The sequence below is a fragment of the Rhinopithecus roxellana genome, chromosome 8 (assembly GCF_007565055.1).
Source record: "Rhinopithecus roxellana isolate Shanxi Qingling chromosome 8, ASM756505v1, whole genome shotgun sequence".
In the NCBI taxonomy this organism is placed as follows: Eukaryota; Metazoa; Chordata; class Mammalia; order Primates; family Cercopithecidae; genus Rhinopithecus; species Rhinopithecus roxellana.
Window position 1 is genome coordinate 101,191,907 of NC_044556.1, and position 18,290 is coordinate 101,210,196.

The window sequence follows — 18,290 nt, forward strand, 5'->3', positions numbered from 1 at the left end:
GAGTTTTTCAGTATTTTTTAACAAATAGAGGAAGATTAAATTATCAAAATGACATTAAGGGTACTCTGTAAATCTAAAATAGAAGTAATTCCTAGAACGTTTTCCGGGGCAGACATTCCTGTTTCCTCTGAGTTCCAGGAAGCTGTCTCCTTCGTGAATTGAAATTTGTCTGGCACTGTTCTATTCTCTGAGAGTGTGCTCCAGGCTTCCTCTGCCCCAGGGCCTGTTCTGTCTCTCCTGTGTGCTTATCGAGAGTCAGCCTTTCCTTTGAGTCTTGCCCTCTTGCCCTCGGTGACCTGCACCCTGAATCATTCTCCCTCTTTTTCTTGCCTTAAGTAATCAGAGTTCCCTTACAGCTGTTCATGTGCAGGACCTGACCTCTTTTTCATGATCGTCCCCATTGGCTTCCATGTTCAACAGATATTTATTGAGGAGCTTCCCTAGCCCTTTTTATTGGCCTAAATGGATAAGATAATGGATTTTGGAGTGAGATACTGATTCAGATCCCAACTCTGCCTCTAATTAGTTGTGTGACTAGACAGATTGCTTAATTTCTCTGGGCCCCTTCTCATTAAAATGAGACCCATAGTAGTGCTTTCATTATAGAGTTACTATGAGGGTTAAATGAGATCGTTTATGCAGTCTGGGCACTGTGGCTCAAACCTGTAATCCTAGCACTTTGGGAAGCCGATGTGGGAGGATCGCTTGAGCCCAGGAGTTTGAGACCAGTCTGGGCAACATAGGGAAACCCTATCTACAAAAACTTTAAAAATTAACTGGGTTTAGTGGGGCATGCCTGTGGTCCCAGCTACTCTGGAGGCTGAGGCAGGAGGTTGAGGCTGCAGTGAGCTGTAATCACACTGCTGCATTCCAGCCTAGGTGACAGAGTGAGACCCTATCTCAAAAACAACAACAAAAGAGATTGCTTATGCAAAAAGCTTAGCACAGTGTCTTTCAGCAGATGAATGGATAAGCCAAACGTGGAATCTCCATACAGTGGAATATTTTTCGGCCTTAAAAAAGACTGAACTTCTGACATGCCTCAAAACATGGTTGGACTTTGAAGGCATTGTGCTAAGTGAAGTTAGCCAAACAGAAAAGGATGAATACTGTATTATTCTACTTATGTGAAATTCCTAGATTAGGCAAATTCATAGAGAAAGAAAGTAGAGTAGAGGTTACCAGGGGATGGAGTAGAGAGGGTGCCAGAGAAGAAGGGGTAGGTATTGCTAAATGGTTATAATGTTTCTGCTTTGGGTGATAAAATAGATTTGGACATAAATAGTGGTGATGGTTGCCCAACATTGTAACTGAAATTCATGCTACTGGATTGTACATTGAAAAATGATTAAAATGGAGACGTATATATTATATATGTTTTACCACAATTAAAAAAAAAACATACCAGAAACCATTGAATTACACACTTGAAATGGGTGAATTGTATGGTCTGTGAATGATGAGTCAGTAAAATTGTTTAAAAGCAAGCTTAGCATAGTGCCTGGCATATATGTAGTAAGTACTGAATAAATGGTAGTTGTGGTGGTAATCCTTCATATTTAGTGAGCATTTACAGTTGATTCTAGGCATTAGAGCAGTATTTAATGGTTGAAATAAAAATGTTTGTTTCAGTTTTGTCTCTAATGGGCTCTCATTAATTTTCTCATATCTCATTTCTGTGCCTCAGAGTTATTGATTTAGGAGTCATGACTCCATGTGATAAGATACTGAAAGCTGCCCTTGACCACAAAGCAGGTACTGTGCAACTGTACTTTGGGCATTTCTCTAAATGTCGTATCCCCAGGTGCCTGTCATTTCCCTAGTTGTCTGTCAGTGAATAGTGATGCCTGTGAGGGATCTGTGGGACATACAGACAATCAAGTGCCAGCTCCTGCACAAGGTTGCTTTTGTTGCCATTTCTAATGGGGTTGAGAGAGGAGAGTGAGTAACTATGGAACCAAGTGCTGGAGATGGGGAATGGGGACAGACTTCTTATAAGAGGACAGTTGTGTTAGGTTTTTTTTCTGTGTGTAGTCATTTTTATATTTCTTCTCACACTGTGATATATTCAAGTCTGGGAAATCATGAGCTAAATATACCTTCTATTGCATGGCTTCCTAAAACTATGGCAAGTATTGCAACCTTAAGTTATAAATCTTATTTACTACCAAAAGCAAACAGTAAATTGAAATTCCCCAGTCGGAAAAGATGTCTTAGAATTAGAAACTGGTGACGGGCATGGTGGCTCACACCTGTAATCCCAGCATTTTGGAGGCTGAGGCCGCCGGGTCACTTGAGGTCTAAGTTTGAGACCAGCCTGGCCAACATGGTGAAACCCGGTCTCTACTAAAAATACAAAAATTAGCCAAAGTTGGTGGTGGGCGCCTGTAATCCCAGCTACTCAGGAGGCTGAGGCAGCAGAATCACTTGAACCCAGGAGGCAAAGGTTACGGTGAGTCGAGATCACACCACTACACTCCAACCTGGGCAACAGAAGGAGACTCCATCTCAAAAAAAAAAAAAAAAAAAAAAAAAAAGGAATTGGGAATTCGTGTTAGGTCTTTTGGTCTTCATTACAAAGTTTTTAAAGTGGATCTTCATCCTTTTCCTTTTTCTGTCATCCTCCTCACTGTCCTTTTTGTCCTTTTTTTTTTTTTTTTTTTTTTTTTAAATAATAGATATAATTGGCCTGTCAGGACTCATCACTCCTTCCCTGGATGAAATGATTTTTGTTGCCAAGGAAATGGAGAGATTAGCTATAAAGATTCCATTGTTGATTGGAGGAGCCACCACTTCAAGGTAAGTTATATTAATGAGCTTTGTCCTCACTTCAAATTCTCTTAAATGCCAGTGTTTAAAACAGTGGTAAACCTGTGTTGTTTTGGATTTTCTCTTATGTTTAGTACATTGACTTTTTGTTATATAAACACAAAAATTTTCTGGTGTTCACTTGGGTGAGAGCCAGAATACTTTCAGAGCATGCTATAGAAAACTTTTTTGTGATTTCTATTCTTTGCTTTTTCTTGGATTTCTTTGGCTTGCAATAATCTTTTTCTTAACGCTCTCACTTCCGATTCAGTTCCTGAGAATTATAATGAACTCTTCTTGTGAAATTAAACTGAGTGGAGAAGCTGTGTTTTTTGGCACAAAATCATTACTTGAACTTTTGCCCACACTGTCTTGAAGCAGGTGTCTGATTGAATAATTATAGGTTCCTTTGAAGGAACTCTAACCTTGTAGTAGTTTGGAGACAGAAAGCCCATCTAGCAAGAATGAACTAAGTGGTCACTTTGGGGAGTTGAAAGGGGAGCATTTTGGGAACCTTTGGGTTAACAACATAAAGAGGTATAAAATGTAAAGATGAGAAAGTTCAAATTTGTTCACATGATAATTATTCAGTTTACCAGATTTTTCCTGGGATCATGATCATAGTGATATGTGGTAAGTGCTATGTTAACTGTGGGTACTAGACCTTTTATGCCACATACAGTTCACTTTCTCAGGGAGCATTATCATACTGGAGCATTGAACTCAATGGTCCCATAACATCTAGTTTCTAATTTTCCTGATGCAGAAATACAATAAAGGTCTGGTTATAGGTATGCCAGAGTTCCTTTTGGACTAGAAACAACTGTACATTCAACCAATTTGTATAGGGTTGTTCAGAGGAACAGAATCAATAGGATATGTTTATATATATAGAGAGAAAGAGATTTATTTTAAAGAATTAACTCCTGTGATTGTGGAGGCCGGCAAGTCTGAAATCTGCAGGTTGGAGACACAGGTAAGTTGATTTTTTGAGTCTAAAGACAGGCTGGAGGTGGAATTTCTTCTTCCTTGCAGGGCTGGGGAGTGAACAAGGGACCTTAGTCTTGTCTCTTAAAGGCCTTCAGTTGACTGGATGAGGCCCACCTACATAAGTGGAGGATAATGTGCTTTACTGTAAGTCTACTGATAAATGTTAATCACATCTAAAAAAAATACTTTCACAGTAACATTTAGGTTGTGGTTAACCAAAAACTGTATACCATGGCCTAGCCAAGTTTATACGTGAAATTAACCATCATACCGTTTACAATTTGAATGAGTCATCTTCATCAGTAGAAATAGTATGATGTGTCTTTTATCCATTAGCTGTTCTTCATACTTGAAGGATTCGATAGTTTTACTGTCATTGCTAATGTTAGAAAACAGGGTTTGTTTTTCCACAAAGGACTTATGTACCAGGAAATGTGGCAGACTTGGTCTCAAGGGATATGGCCACCCATTAATAATGGGTTTTGATGAGCATGGGCTTGGGTAATTGACGACAAGCTTAGTGAAGAGAATGGTAAGAGGACCTAAGGACTGTTGTCAGAATGAAAGACTTTAATCAACTGTAAAGTAGAATAAATAAGTATTTAAAGGAATATAATTAAAATACGTTACGTGTTATGTAAATATGATGCTGGCTTCAAAAAAAAGAATCTTTTTATGTGGTGGGACACTATACTCAGAAATTTGCTTCTTGTGCAAATTGGAACTTTACCAAATAGTCCATTCTATTGTTTACCATGTAAAAGCTACCAGATTAAAGAAAAAGAACTTTGAGAAGCAACACGACTAGCCTCTCAAGATACATTATTGGCAAAATTAGCTTGTTAATGATTCTTAACAGTTATAACCTGATACATCAAATTAGAATTAATGAGATAGGAAATCACCAACATCTCTTCAGTTACTGCGAAATATCTATTCTCATTGTCTGGGAAACTGTAAATGTGTTTGGCCTGAAGGTAGAAAGCTGGGACTGCTGGCCGCCTAAGGTTTCTTTCGACTCTCCAGTGCTTTGTTTCTCTGTGAGCCCTGCCTCTTCTGGTTCTCTTCTCTTCCATGCCTGTTGCAGTTTCTGGGAAATTACTTGGAAAATAGGAGCCAGTAGGTAGCACTGCTTCCCGGGGACCATTCCTTTCTACACTGTGGTGCTGGAACAGCCTTTGGAAAACAGAGTCCCGTGCAACCTCCAAGCCCTTCAGTGTAGAATTTCCCAGTTCTGACTCCATTCTTATTAGTGACAGCGCAAGAGGTCTGCGATCTGAAGTCTTGCTTTATCAGGCTCTCTTATTTAAGTAAGTGCTTTTAGAGAAGTTTAGCAGTTATGCAGAAAAGTACACAAATCATATAGATGTACAACTTGACAAGTTTTTACAAAAGGGAACCCACCCATGTAACCACCTCCAGATCAAGAAATAGAACACTAATGGCCCCCTAGGAACCTCACCAGGTTCCTTCACCCAGTCATCCTTTCCAACAAAAGTAACCACTGTTCTTCCTTCTGTCACCATAGGTTGGTTTTGCCTGCATTTCAACTTTATATAAGTGGAGTCATATTGTATGTGTTCTCCTGTGTCCGGCTTCTTTTGCCCCACATCATGTCTCTGAGTCTCTGAGGTCCCAGCCTTGTTACAATAGTCGTTTGTTTTGTTGTTGTTTTTTTTTTCAACGTAGTATTCCATTGTATAATGTGCTGTGACTTATTTACTCTTGCTACTGTTGGTGGACATTTGGGGTTTTCCACTTTGGGGCTATCACAAACAATGCTGCTATGAACACTTAATGCTCATCAATTTTGGTGCACATGTATGTGTATTTCTGCCTAGAAGCAGAATTGCCAGATCATAGGATATGCCTATGATCATCTTCATTAGCTATTGCCACATAGTTCTCCAAAGTAATTGTAGCCGTTTACACTCCCACCAGCAATTGTGAAAGTTTCAGTTATTCCACATCCTTTTCAGTGTTATCCCTCGTCATGGGTGTAGTAATACCTTGCTATGGTTTTTGTTTGCATTTCTCTGCTGAGTAATGATGTTGAACACCTTTTCATTTGTATATTGACCATTTGGATATGCTTTTTAAGTATTTTTAAAAATTGGGTATTCTGCTTTATTCTTACTGGTTTGTACACATTCTTTAATTTATAGTAGTTACAAGCCCTTTATCAGAAATACGTATGTTGCAAATAGATTTTTTTTTAATCTGGCTTGCCCTATGCTGTCTTAGTGCTGTCTTTGGATAACAGAAGTTCTTAATTTTTACAAAGTCTGATTTATCAGTCTCTTCATATATGGTTAATGCCTTTTGCATCCAAATAAGTAAATCATCTCCTAGGAAAGCCACCTTTGCTAGAAAGCATTCAGGAGTTGAAATGTCTCAGAAACCCATCTAGGAGCCCTTATTATTTCCTACAAACCAGTGGAGGACTTAGCAGTAGCTCATTAGCTCAGGACTTCCACGTTTTCATGAAAACATCGCTGAGGGGAAATGACCCTATGGCTTTTGCAGACATCAGTGACTTGCAGTAGCATGAGTAGAACTGAAACTGCACCCCCAGGACACTCGAAATGAAGGTTAAGGCTGTCTAGTGCAGGAGTGTCCAGTCTTTAGGTTTCCCCGCGCCACGTTGGAAGAAGAATTGTTTCAGGCCACACATAAAATACACTAACACTAACGATAACTAATGAACTAAAAAAAAAAAAAAAACTGCAAAAAATCTCATAATGTTTTAAGAAAGTTTACGAATTTGTGTTGGGCCTCATTCAAAGCTTTCCTGGGCTGCATGTTGGACAAGCTTAGTCTAGTGGATGAATCGATATTTGGAGAGATTGAAAGAGTTGAATAGATTTGGGATCTTTGGTCCCTGAGCATACACTAGGCATAAAACAGGAGGGTCTCAGAAGGCCATGGAGTTCATTCATCTGCCCCAGGGCCATGGTCTGGCCCCCCTGCCACTCCGTACCCCAGCCTTCCCAGTCCAAAAGATGGCTCTTGACTCACTGGCTTATGCATGAATGCCCGTCTTCCAGCGCAGTTCTCATAGCCTAAGGCTTTGTGGTCCTTTGCTTCCTGTTTACGAGTGGAGATACTGTTAGGAAGATGGAACAGATGAAGTGTTACTGGTTTTGTCTGTCTTATTATGAGTTTTAGAGCTTTCCTTGAGAAGCCAGTTAAAAACACACTCATGCATGTATTACACCTACAACAGTCTCTTGGTTTTTAAAAATTACCTCAATAATCCACATTAACTAGACCTTGTCAGACAATTCAGAGGAATGTAAAGTACAATTGAGTCTCTCTCTTCCCACCTTCAGCCTTACCTCTAACCCCCATAACCAGTGTGGACACTTTGATGTGTATCTCCCTGTGTTTTTTCTAAATATATAGAAACTTAGATATAGGATTGGTTGGTTGTTTGGAAAAGCTTGAGGGTGTTGTTTTTTAAAAATACAATTGCATTAAACATAGTGTTCTGCTACTTTGTTTCTTTCTCATATAGTAGCATATTCTAGATACTATTCCAAACATACATTTTTGTTGAGGGGGAAGAATATGAAAGCACTTGAGGAAGAGTAGTGCTACTTCTGGGGAGGAGGAGGGGGAGAAAAGGCGGAAAGCACTGCCCATCTCGTGGGGACTGCCGATGGCCGCCCTTCTGAAGGTGGGATGTGGCCAGAATACACTTCTCCTCCCTCTCCAGGGGTTCTGGATTAACCACTGTAAGGGAGGCTGTACACGTTTTCAGTTTCCACTTTAATTCGTTATGTTCTGTCACGAAGTAGCAGATCTGTAGCCTATCCTGTTGCTGTAAACATCCAGTCATCACAGGGCAGTTTGTTTTGCACTTCTGTTAATTAGGCAATTTTAAGAATGAAAAGGGGTTTCTTCCTAATACCAACATTTTCAAGTTTGGTAATAGGGATTTGGGGCAGAAATAATCTTAAATATTAAAAGTAAAATATTGGCCAGGTGCAGTGGCTTATGCCTGTAATCCCAGCACTTTGGGAAGCTGAGGCAGGTGGATCACGAGGTCAGGCGATCGAGACCACCTTGGCTAACACAATGAAACCCCGTCTCTACAAAAAAAAAAATAGAAAAAGATTATCCAGGTGTGGTGGTGGGCACCTGTAGTCCCAGCTACTCGGGAGGCTGAGGCAGGAGAATGGTGTGAACCTGGGAGGCGGAGCTTGCAGTGAGCCAAGATTGTGCCCCTGCACTCCAGCCTGGGCAACAGAATGAGACTCTGTCTCAAAATAAATAAATAAATAAATGCAAAATAAAATAAAATACAGTATTTTTCTTGCTTTTGCCTCTCTGAATTATTCTGTGTAGAATTTCGGGTTTGGGGTTCCATTCTGCAAGTACAAGGTGGGATTGGGGCCGAGGAGTGTTGACGTCTCCCATGAACAGGGGAGCAGCTGCTAGACAGCCATGTCCTGTGTCCTCTGCCTGGTTCCTGGTTCCTTAGGGGCCCTGGCTGCTATCCCAGCTCATTTGGAGGAGGGAACTCAACCTGACCTTGATGACAGCAGTGTGATTTCCTGGGCCTGGTTACCTCCCTTAAGTCACATGGGCTGCTAATGAGCACCAGGTCATGCACGGGCTCAGTCCCTTGTTAACGGAGCTGAGGACAAGATCTTTCTCATTTTTGCCACAGACTTCTGCAGAGCCTGGGCTAGGTTTCCCATCTTAGGGTAGGGAAAAAGTCATTCATGTTTTACAAGGGAAATTTGAAGTTCAGTATTTGTAGGTAAGCACCTTGAAATGTTTCTCTGGGAAGCACTGTAGAAATACATTATCTCTAATGGCTCTGAACAAGAGTTGTATAGGAACTGTCAGTGCTGATGGATATATTTTCTTTCTGACCCTTCTTTTTAGAACCCACACAGCAGTTAAAATAGCTCCAAGATACAGTGCGCCTGTAATCCACGTCCTGGATGCGTCCAAGAGTGTTGTGGTGGTAAGTGAGTGACCTTACATTTTATTCCAGATGTGTTGGAAAGAGTGCATTACAAGTAAGGGTATAACTTAAGATCTATTCATTTTTATTCAGTTCTACTAAATAAAGGTCAAAGAGCAGCCTGAGGCTTATGGTGTGCCTCTGCAGTGACTGCCTTGCTGGAAGGGGGTCCAGGTGACCATGTCCTGTACTTTCAAAGACAGTTACAGAACTGAGCAGCAGACAAGTAGACGGCCTGGCACCAAGACACCTTTGACCTGGACACCAGCCAGACAAAGATTTCACCCAGTCACAAACATGAATAGATACTTACTTGACTGTCTAAAAGGAATGCTGGATTTTTAAATGACATTTTTCCAGATAGAAAAACAAACTTGAAAGTGTCCTTGTTGACCCTACCCAAAGACAGAAAAACATCTTCTAGATATTTAAAACTCAGAACAGTGGTTTCTGCTTCTCAGTGAACATCATAAACAATTAGCCCACGTCCTGCTTTTCTTTTTCGGTGAAGCCTAATATTCTATCTTGTTACAGGTTTCATTGTTTTCACTGAATAATGGGCTATAACCGCTGGGGGGCACCCAAGAGACCTTGTGGTCCAGTGGTTTCCAAATCGATTTCAGCCACAGAATATTTGTCTGTTAAGTGATATCTTACCTGGAAATTCAATGTGGCAGAATTTCCAAGTACATCACATCCCGCTTCTAGTGTTCATCAAAAGAGCACAGTTTGAGAACCACAAATCTAGTCTAGCCTTCACATTTTACAGGCGAGGAAGGTTACTGAGGTGGCCTGGTGATCTACGAGACTTCCAGTGATGCCACGGGACCTGGACCAGGGTGACCACATTTCCTGAGCTATCTTCCAAGGAAATTATTTCAGATCTGTGAATTTATTTACATGAAAGTTATATAATAATCACTGACATTATTGAAAACGTGTAGTGTGCCAGGTACTGAGCTAAGTGCTTTACATGGATTTTATTTAATCCTCAGGCTAACCTCACGAGGTGGATATTTTTATTGTCTCTATTTTAGAGATCAGGAGACAGAAGAATAAAGAGATTAGGAGCTCTACTGAGACCACACATCTGCCAAGTGGCAGGTGTGGGATTTGAATGCAGGTTATCTTTCTCTATGTTAAATTAAACTTGTTTCCCATTAATACTTAACAATTCGCCTTTATTAAAAAGGATAAAAGTAACTCAGTCTGAGATCATAAAATTGCAATTTTTTATTTGCCATTGATGTAGACAAATATGCAAATAAGCTATATTTCTACAACTCCATTTTAAAACAATGTTTGTTTCTTATTCTTGGATTGTGCTCCATAGGAGCTTATGTCAGGTCCATGGGCCTCTTTTTAACACTTGTCATCATTTTCAAACACTGATGCATAGCCTTGAATAGTTTCCATTCAGAGGCAAGACTTTTGGATCCATTTAGTTGCACAGTGCCAACTTTTCCTCTACAGGCAGGGGGAAGAATCGGCCCTTTGATTCCATGTTTGGAGGATAAGCTCCTTCACCATTTTTTTTTTTTTTTTTTTTTTTTTTTTTTTTTTTTTTTTTTTTGTAAGATGGAGTGTTGCTCTGTTGCTCAGGCTGGAGTGCAGTGGCGCGATCTCGGCTCACTGCAACTTACGCTTCCCAGATTCAAGCAATTCTTCTGTCTCAGCCTCGCGAGTTGCTGGGATTACAGGTGTGCGCCACCATTCCTGGCTAATTTTTTTATATTTTTAGTAGAGACGGGGTTTCACCATGTTGGCCAGGCTGGTCTTGAACTCCTGACCTCAAGTGATCCACCTGCCTTGGCCTCCCAAAGCGCTGGGATTACAGGCATGAGCCACTGCGCCCGCCCGCCTTCACCATCTTGAAGAGCTAGAGCAGTGGGGGCCTTGCTGAAAGCCAGGCAGGGAATGAGGAGTGAGTGTTTGTGCTCTTTACAGTTTGGTCCAGCCATGCAGCCAGCAGTGGTTAGCTCCTCCCATGTACAAAGAAACGACCACATTTTGAAATTACTCAAACGTAAGTCAGATGACAAATCATGTGGGTAACTGCTAGTGACACTTCAGGAGCCAGTGGTATAATTTGTTTCAGTTGGTTGTGGGCTCATTGGCTCAGGCTCTTTTGATCTAACTGAAATGAACATGGAACAGGATCACATTTAAGCAGCTGTCTCATGTATTTGGAAGATTCCAAAAAGATGTAGCAAATACTTAATGGTTGGAGATTTAGACCTGAGGATTCCCTCTTGCTTTCTTTTTTCTTCTTTAATAAAAAACGAGGTGCAGTATTTTCTTCTTTTTAAATTATAAAATATGTTTTCAATTTATTTGCTCTTATCGTTTGGCTGTTGCCATGAAATACAATTTTTAAAAATGAAGGAAAATATAAACTGCAATATGTCCCAGTGGTTGGCATGAAAACACATGATGGATTTGATTTTTTGGTGGAATGATCATGTAGGTTAGCCCACATATTGACCATGAACTTGTTTCCATCAAGTAAGTCAGACCGGGCCAGAAGGGGCCTGCCACTGTGGCTCTGGGAGTAGTGGGCTCCATGGGGCTGTGCAAGGTGCCAGCAAACTGCAGTGGTATGTTCTGTCTACCCAGTAGCACCAGCATTAGGGGGTCGTAGATTTCCCTGGATGTCAGGGGCATCTGGTTTTGCTCTCTCAGAGTGTATAATCTAGCAAAATGCAAGAAGGTTTTAAAACATTTGTTACATATACTTCAGGGAGTTCAGAGTAGGCGCTCCCCTCTTGTTTCATTGGGCTGTGCTGGGTTTCCTAAACGAGGACTCCATTGAGGTGAGTTTAATGTAAGGCTGGGAAATACTTTGTGGTGTGAACACTATTTGGGAACCTATTTTTGGCCTGCCACAATGGCCTTTTCTGATTGTATTCCTGAATGAGGTGATTTTGTTTTATACTAATTCATAGGTGATTGAATTGTTATTAGAGATACTTAGAAAACCCACGTAAAGTTATAGACTTTTAAAGCTGATAGGCACTTTAGCCATCATTCAGTCTAACTTCCTTAAGTTCAGATGAAGATTTCTTGCCTTTTTGTGTATTAGATAATCATGCTGGAGAATGCAGGGATGGGGTAGTGCTATGTTTATTTTTCAACTGATGTGATCGGTAGTTGCCATTTCTTCTTTCTATGTAATTTTATTTTGTGCTTTGATGGTAGCGATTCTTCTATCAACTTGATAATCATACTAACAAATGATATTTAGCCGATCCTGGTTTTACAATTTAATGAGTAGACTCACATTTTCTCAGTTATTGGTTTCCTTTCCAATTTTAGCAGAAAGTCACAGTGGACTATGAAGATTAACCTCATTCCTTCAGCAAACATTTAGTGAGAATGCACCTCCAGGCGCTGGGCTAGGCACCAAGGGCATGAAGGTAGTGAATGTGTGATTGCAGCTCTCATAGGGCTTTCTCGTAAGGGAAGTGGATATATAAATTGATACTAAAAGGCTTTGGAAAGTGCAGTAGTAGATGAATAGAATATTTTTGAAACATTGGGTTGGGGGTTACTTAACCCAGAGGGTTCCCAAGACCACTTTCAGGTTAAAAGTTTCACTAGAAGGACACAAAGAACCCAGAAACACTGCTGTGACCATGGTTTATTATTGTGAAAGGATATAGGTAAAATCAGGAAAGGCAAAAGGCACATAGGATGGAATGCAGGAGAGACCAGGTACAGAGTTGCAGGAGTTGTCTCCCCATAGAGTAATCTGGATGGTGCTTATTGCATCCACTAATGATGTGTGACAACATGTAAGGAGACTTGCCAACCCAGAAGCTTACCTGAACCTTCATTTCCTGCGTTTTTGTTGGGGTTTAGTCACATAGGCCCAGAATGCCCATGTGTGTAGCCTTAATTGCTCAGTCTTCAATCCCTGCAGAGGTCAAACATAAGCATGAGCTACGGTTCCCCACCATAAATCAGACTGTTAGCATAAATGATCTGACGTGGCCCAGGGTGGCAGGCACGCAGTGACTCTCTTATCAGACAGGCTATCCCAAGGGTTTAGAGTTTGTCTCCCAGAAACCAGTCAAGGGCCAGTCCTTTCTTTGGCTTGTGCAGGGTTTGAACATCCCAAGGCCACTGAGTTTACCCTTTCCTGCATACCAGGCAGGAGTTAGCACAGTTGGTGAAGGGAGAAGAAATGAAGTTAAGGAAGCCTTCCTGAAGGAGGTGTTATCAGAGTTAGCCATTACTGCACCAGTTTTATCATCTTTTGCTCATCTATGGTTATCTTACATTTTCAGTGTTCTCAGCTGTTAGATGAAAATCTAAAGGATGAATACTTTGAGGAAATCATGGAAGAATATGAAGATATTAGACAGGACCATTATGAGTCTCTCAAGGTAAGTAGTAGAAACAGATCTTCGCTTGTGTTTAATGTGACTAGTGTTTATGATCCTAGTTTTTAATGTGACTTCTTAAAGTGGTTTTGAGGAGAATAAAAGGCTTGGCATCATTTTTGAGAATTTCTGTCTTCTAGTTCAAATCAGAGGTCTTCAGTGTCTGAGTTCCCAAATAATTTTTGGTTATATTAAAATGAATTTTATTTATTCAGCCAAACATTTATTGGGTACCCAGTAGGTGTTAGGGGCTGCTGTGCTAGATACCAGAGCTTTGGTAATGAATAAAACATGAGTTCGTACTCAGCAGGGAAACAGGCACTGAAACAGTTTACTGAAATGACTCCCACAGATTCCCATTCTTGAGGAGCTAATGGAAGAAAATGGAGACATGAGGCAGGACTAGTATAAGCCTCTTTGCCTGACTGCCCAACACTGACTGTACAGAATGATGTTTCAAGAACTGTCCCTCTCTTGATAAGTTTCAGGGAATCCATGGAGAACAGGCATAATTATGCTTTAGAAGTCACTGAAATATTTATTTCTGGTTATTTGCCTTATGGGCTTTGGTGGGAGCATTTTGGGAGTTGCTAGGCAAGTGAAATGAGATCAACAGCATGAAGAAAACATGCTGTTTTGCTTCTGAGGTGCTGGCTGGGCCAAGATGCTGTGGTTGGCTTTTTTCTCTCCTTAGGTTTGCCCACAGTGGACAGTTTCTTTAATTCTACGTTCTGGTCCTCAGGGTGGGCCATGGAAGGCCAGTTAACAGCTGGCCTCAGGTGTTCTAAAAGTACAGGTAGGACACTTCCCTAGTACCTCAGGTTCAGGCCGCAGAGCCAGGCTCATATTTACATATCAATAGTTAATGGATGCTTATTGAATCTTTACTCTCTCTTAATTCTGGTGCCAATGTGAAACCAACTGGATAGAAAAGGAAGAGCTTTTTAGGGTAAGGATTCTCATGAACAAGAGCTTTTGCCTTTTTTGCAAAGCTTACATACTGGCCTTCTTGGACATGTTTTCATAGTAGCTGTAGAAAAGCTAACAGTCTCTAACTAATTTTTCTTTGTTTTTTAACAGGAGAGGAGATACTTACCCTTAAGTCAAGCCAGAAAAAGTGGTTTCCAAATGGATTGGCTGTCTGAACCTCACCCAGGTCTGTTTGGCTGTGGACTAGAGAAAGTCTGGGTGTGGTAACTGACATTGTGCTGAGGAGATATGTGCATTTACTTGGCTACAAAATCAAACCAGCAGCTAACAACTCTCAACTGTGTCTAGTGCTGATGAGTGACTGAAGAACGGAAAGAAAGAGAATAGGTGCCATTTATGGAGCAGGTGTTGTGTGCCAGACACCATCTTGAGATGGACTCATAGCAGTTCTCTGAGTCCTTCAGACAACTCCGTAATGGACATGGGAATTATCCACGTTTTAATTTGAAGAAACTGAGATTTGGGTGGAAACTTGAAAGGTTACTAGGAATCTGTCTCTGGTCTGTCTTCTTTTTTCTTTTTTTTTTTTTTTTTTTTTTTTTTTTTTTTTTTTTTTTTTTTTGAGACGGAGTCTCACTCTGTCACCCAGGCTGGAGTGCAGTGGCGCGATCTCGGCTCACTACTAGGTTCTGCCTCCCAGGTTTACGCCATTCTCCTGCCTCAGCCTCCCGAGTAGCTGGGACTACAGGCGCCCACCACCTCGCCCGGCTAGTTTTTTTGTATTTTTTAGTAGAGACGGGGTTTCACTGTGTTCACCAGGATGGTCTTGATCTCCTGACCTAGTGATCCGCCCATCTCGGCCTCCCAAAGTGCTGGGATTACAGGCTTGAGCCACCACGCCCGGCTCTGGTCTGTCTTCTAAAGCCATGCTCTTTCCTCTATGCTGTGCTTGAGTTGGTCTCTGTCTCTTTGAAGGAAGTTCTGTGGAAACCTGCCTGGTGGTACTGTCACCTGAGGTGGCCTGGGTCTTTCACAGGCCCAAGGGCAGATGTGAAGTGTCTAAAATGGGAAACGCCTTTGCATTCACACATCTTTAAAACACTGCAACAAAGCAGGATCCTCTATTTCTTGCTTTCTCTCTTGTCCTCTCTCTGGATGTTTCCCTCTCTTTTTATTTCTTTTATTTGGTTTCTTCCTTTTTTCAATTTCTAGCCACCTTTCTTGCCTCATATAGGTGCTCACAAGGGAATAAAACATGTAAGATGTTTTGACAGGCGCAGAGAGGCGTGAGACACAAATGCAAAACCAAGACAGAGTGAGCAGGGGTTATATTAATTGAATCCATATTTCCAAGGTAATGCCTCAAATCAGCTTTCATTGCTCATGACATCTGTGTTCTACACATGCTTGGCAGAGTTGAGCGGATTAAATTGGAAATGTAGGTGTGCTTGGTTCTAATTTCATCCCTGCTGAGTTCAGCATGGTTTGGTGGAAAGAATGCCATATTGGGAGCCGGGAGGCCGGGGTTCTCATCCCAATGTGGCTCCTTACTCTGACTCACAGAATGACCTTGAGCAGCTTGCTTTCACGTTTGACAGTTTCTACCGTGTGAAAAAAGGAGTTACTTTTTGGAAATGCTGTGAGGGTAAAGTACTCTGTGAAAACCTTTGAAAAACTATAAATTGATATATATAGTTCAGGCTCCGATTATTTGCTCTGTATCTTTCCCTGTGAAATTGGAATAATAACACAAGGGCAAGTCTGTTTGGATCAAGTCAAACATCCAAAACATATTTTGCTGGAAATACGCTCCCAAGGCCATAGCACCTGGCAGCAGTTGGGATGCTTTTTTAGTGGCCGCTTTAACCTCTGGCATGGGGCTACTGCAGGGCCCGTCGTGCTGCCCGAGGGCCATGAGGCCTTGAGGCCTGGACCTCTGAAATATATCTGAGGACAGCCAGTCTTAGGGTAGTTGCAGGAAGTTGATAGGAGATAAAAGAGGGTCTTCTTTTAAGGCCCTGATGGTAAAACCGCAAACATTTCTTAAACTCTGGAAGACAATCTTGGTCAAGAGAGAGTCCATCAGTGGCTCTGCAGCAGCACGTTCGCTCTGCCTTCCCACGTGAGAGGACGCTTGAATCAAGGGTCTATCTGTAGATTCCTTTTAGTTTCTCTACTAAGGGGACCATAAAGACTTTGTTGCCAACAAACCAACATAATAGGATATTTCCAAAGAAGGGATTGTCCTGTGTAGTAGAAGGATGATGAGGAACAAATGGGAAAAGGCTACTGTGAACAAATATGAAAAGGTAGAGATTTCCAGGCAGAATTAAGAAGTCAAATGAGAGAAAAATAGAAGCTTCTGTGTTCTCCCAGAGCCCCTGAGATTGGTAGAGTAGGAAGTTCTCTGATCCATGGTTACAAATCAGAAAGTAGAGAGACAGGAAGGCTCAGATAATGGCAGTGGGGCCAACACCTTAGATTCCAGCCTGATCCTGCCATGTCAGACCGGAGTCCCAGGTGCAGACCACACTATGGGCTGGAGGGCAGGTGGCAGTGCTGCTCTACCTGCCCCAGAAAGCCCAGCAGCACCATCTGTCTCTGAAGTCTTCACCATTATTTAAATTATGGTATATTTTAGACTCACCAGGAGGTATGAAGAACAATATATTGACATCCATGTTTACCTACTAGCCAGCTTAAGACATAACCTACCATCTGATTTTTTAAAAATGAAACAATACAGAGTGAACAGAGGTTATATTAATTGAATCCATATTTCCAAGGTAATAAGTGAGCTTTTCCTTGCTCATACATCTGTGCTACACACGTGCTCGGCAGAGTGGAGGATTATGTATTGAAGAATACGTATTGGAAGTCCCACGTGTGTCCCTTCCTCCCCTGCAGAAAGCACAGCAGTCCTGAATTTGGGACTTCATTCGCCTATATTTTGACTGGGCATGTGTATCAGGCAATCTAGATAATTGTTTCCGGTTTTGAAACTTTACATAAGTGGCTTACTCTCCATGTCTTTCTGGAGTGTTCTTCACATTCACCTTGTCTTCATTTGTATAAGTGAGGATTAACCCGTCTTGTCTTTCCTTCTTGGGCGGGGGTTGGGGATGGAAGGATTGAGGGAACAGTTTCCAAGGGTGGTGTAGTCAGCTGCATGTGAAGAATAGTTTTATTTAAGACTCAATGCAGAATTACTCCTTCTCCACGATAATTTAAAGTTCCCCTCTTTGTAAAACAACTCCTACGGGTGACAGGAGGGAGGCAGAGCGTGGGAGTTGGCAGAGCAGTGAGGAGCTGGCAGGGAGGCCTCCATCAGGCAGGGTGCCAGCATCAGCATTGACAACCATACTTCTCTCCTGTAGTGAAGCCCACGTTTATTGGGACCCAGGTCTTTGAAGACTATGACCTGCAGAAGCTGGTGGACTACATTGACTGGAAGCCTTTCTTTGATGTCTGGCAGCTCCGGGGCAAGTACCCGAATCGAGGCTTTCCCAAGATATTTAACGACAAAACAGTAGGTTAGTGCAGTATATCCTTCCTTTCTGCCTCTGATATTCAAGATGTAGGATTGTGACTTTGAAGACTGGAATCGGTGAGGAGCCAGCGGATTTGGATTGTGCAGATTACAGTTGCTTTCATATTGCTCACCTGCCCAACTTTTTAATGTTTTCAAACTGCTAGATTGGTCCTTATTATATCAGCTAAATTTGGTATCTACTTTATTCTTTTAATGCATGTTTATTGACGTCAGTTACTTTTTGGGCACTAGGGATAAATGGAAGACAACAAAATCCCTGCCATCAAGCACCCGACTAGCTGGCACAGTCAATAGTAATGGGCCCTGCCTGGGCTCCTATGGACACAAGAGGAGACAGAGCTCAGACTGGGTAGTCAGGGCAGGCCTCCTGGACGAGGTGGTGTTTGAACTGTTTTTGAGGATTCAGTGGGAGTTGCCATGGCTGGAACTGTGGATGTGATATGGTGTTGAAGAAAAGGACATTCCAGGTAGAGGAGACAGTGTGAGAAGTCATAGGCACATGTGCCTGTTTGGGGAATTGCAAGGAGCCCATTGTGCTTGGAGCATTGGGGAGGGAATGGGAATTTGGGGTGTAACTAGAGAAGTAGGTGAGGTGATAAATTACTACCCCCCACTTCTCACTTCTAGCCTCACCCCAGAATCCACC

At 41.7% G+C, this 18,290-nt stretch overlaps 1 protein-coding gene across 3 annotated transcripts in view; it reads left to right on the plus strand.

Annotated features, from left to right (window-relative positions):
• MTR (5-methyltetrahydrofolate-homocysteine methyltransferase) overlaps window positions 1–18,290 on the plus strand; it is a 108,815-nt gene that overhangs the window by 80,497 nt on the left and 10,028 nt on the right. For all 3 annotated transcript variants that reach the window (XM_010384679.2, XM_010384681.2, XM_010384680.2), the window contains 6 exons: window positions 1,688–1,755; window positions 2,679–2,799; window positions 8,695–8,776; window positions 13,066–13,164; window positions 14,242–14,317; window positions 17,469–17,624. In XM_010384679.2, the coding sequence (XP_010382981.2) occupies window positions 1,688–1,755; window positions 2,679–2,799; window positions 8,695–8,776; window positions 13,066–13,164; window positions 14,242–14,317; window positions 17,469–17,624 (602 nt within the window). The remainder of the gene's footprint in view (window positions 1–1,687; window positions 1,756–2,678; window positions 2,800–8,694; window positions 8,777–13,065; window positions 13,165–14,241; window positions 14,318–17,468; window positions 17,625–18,290) is intronic.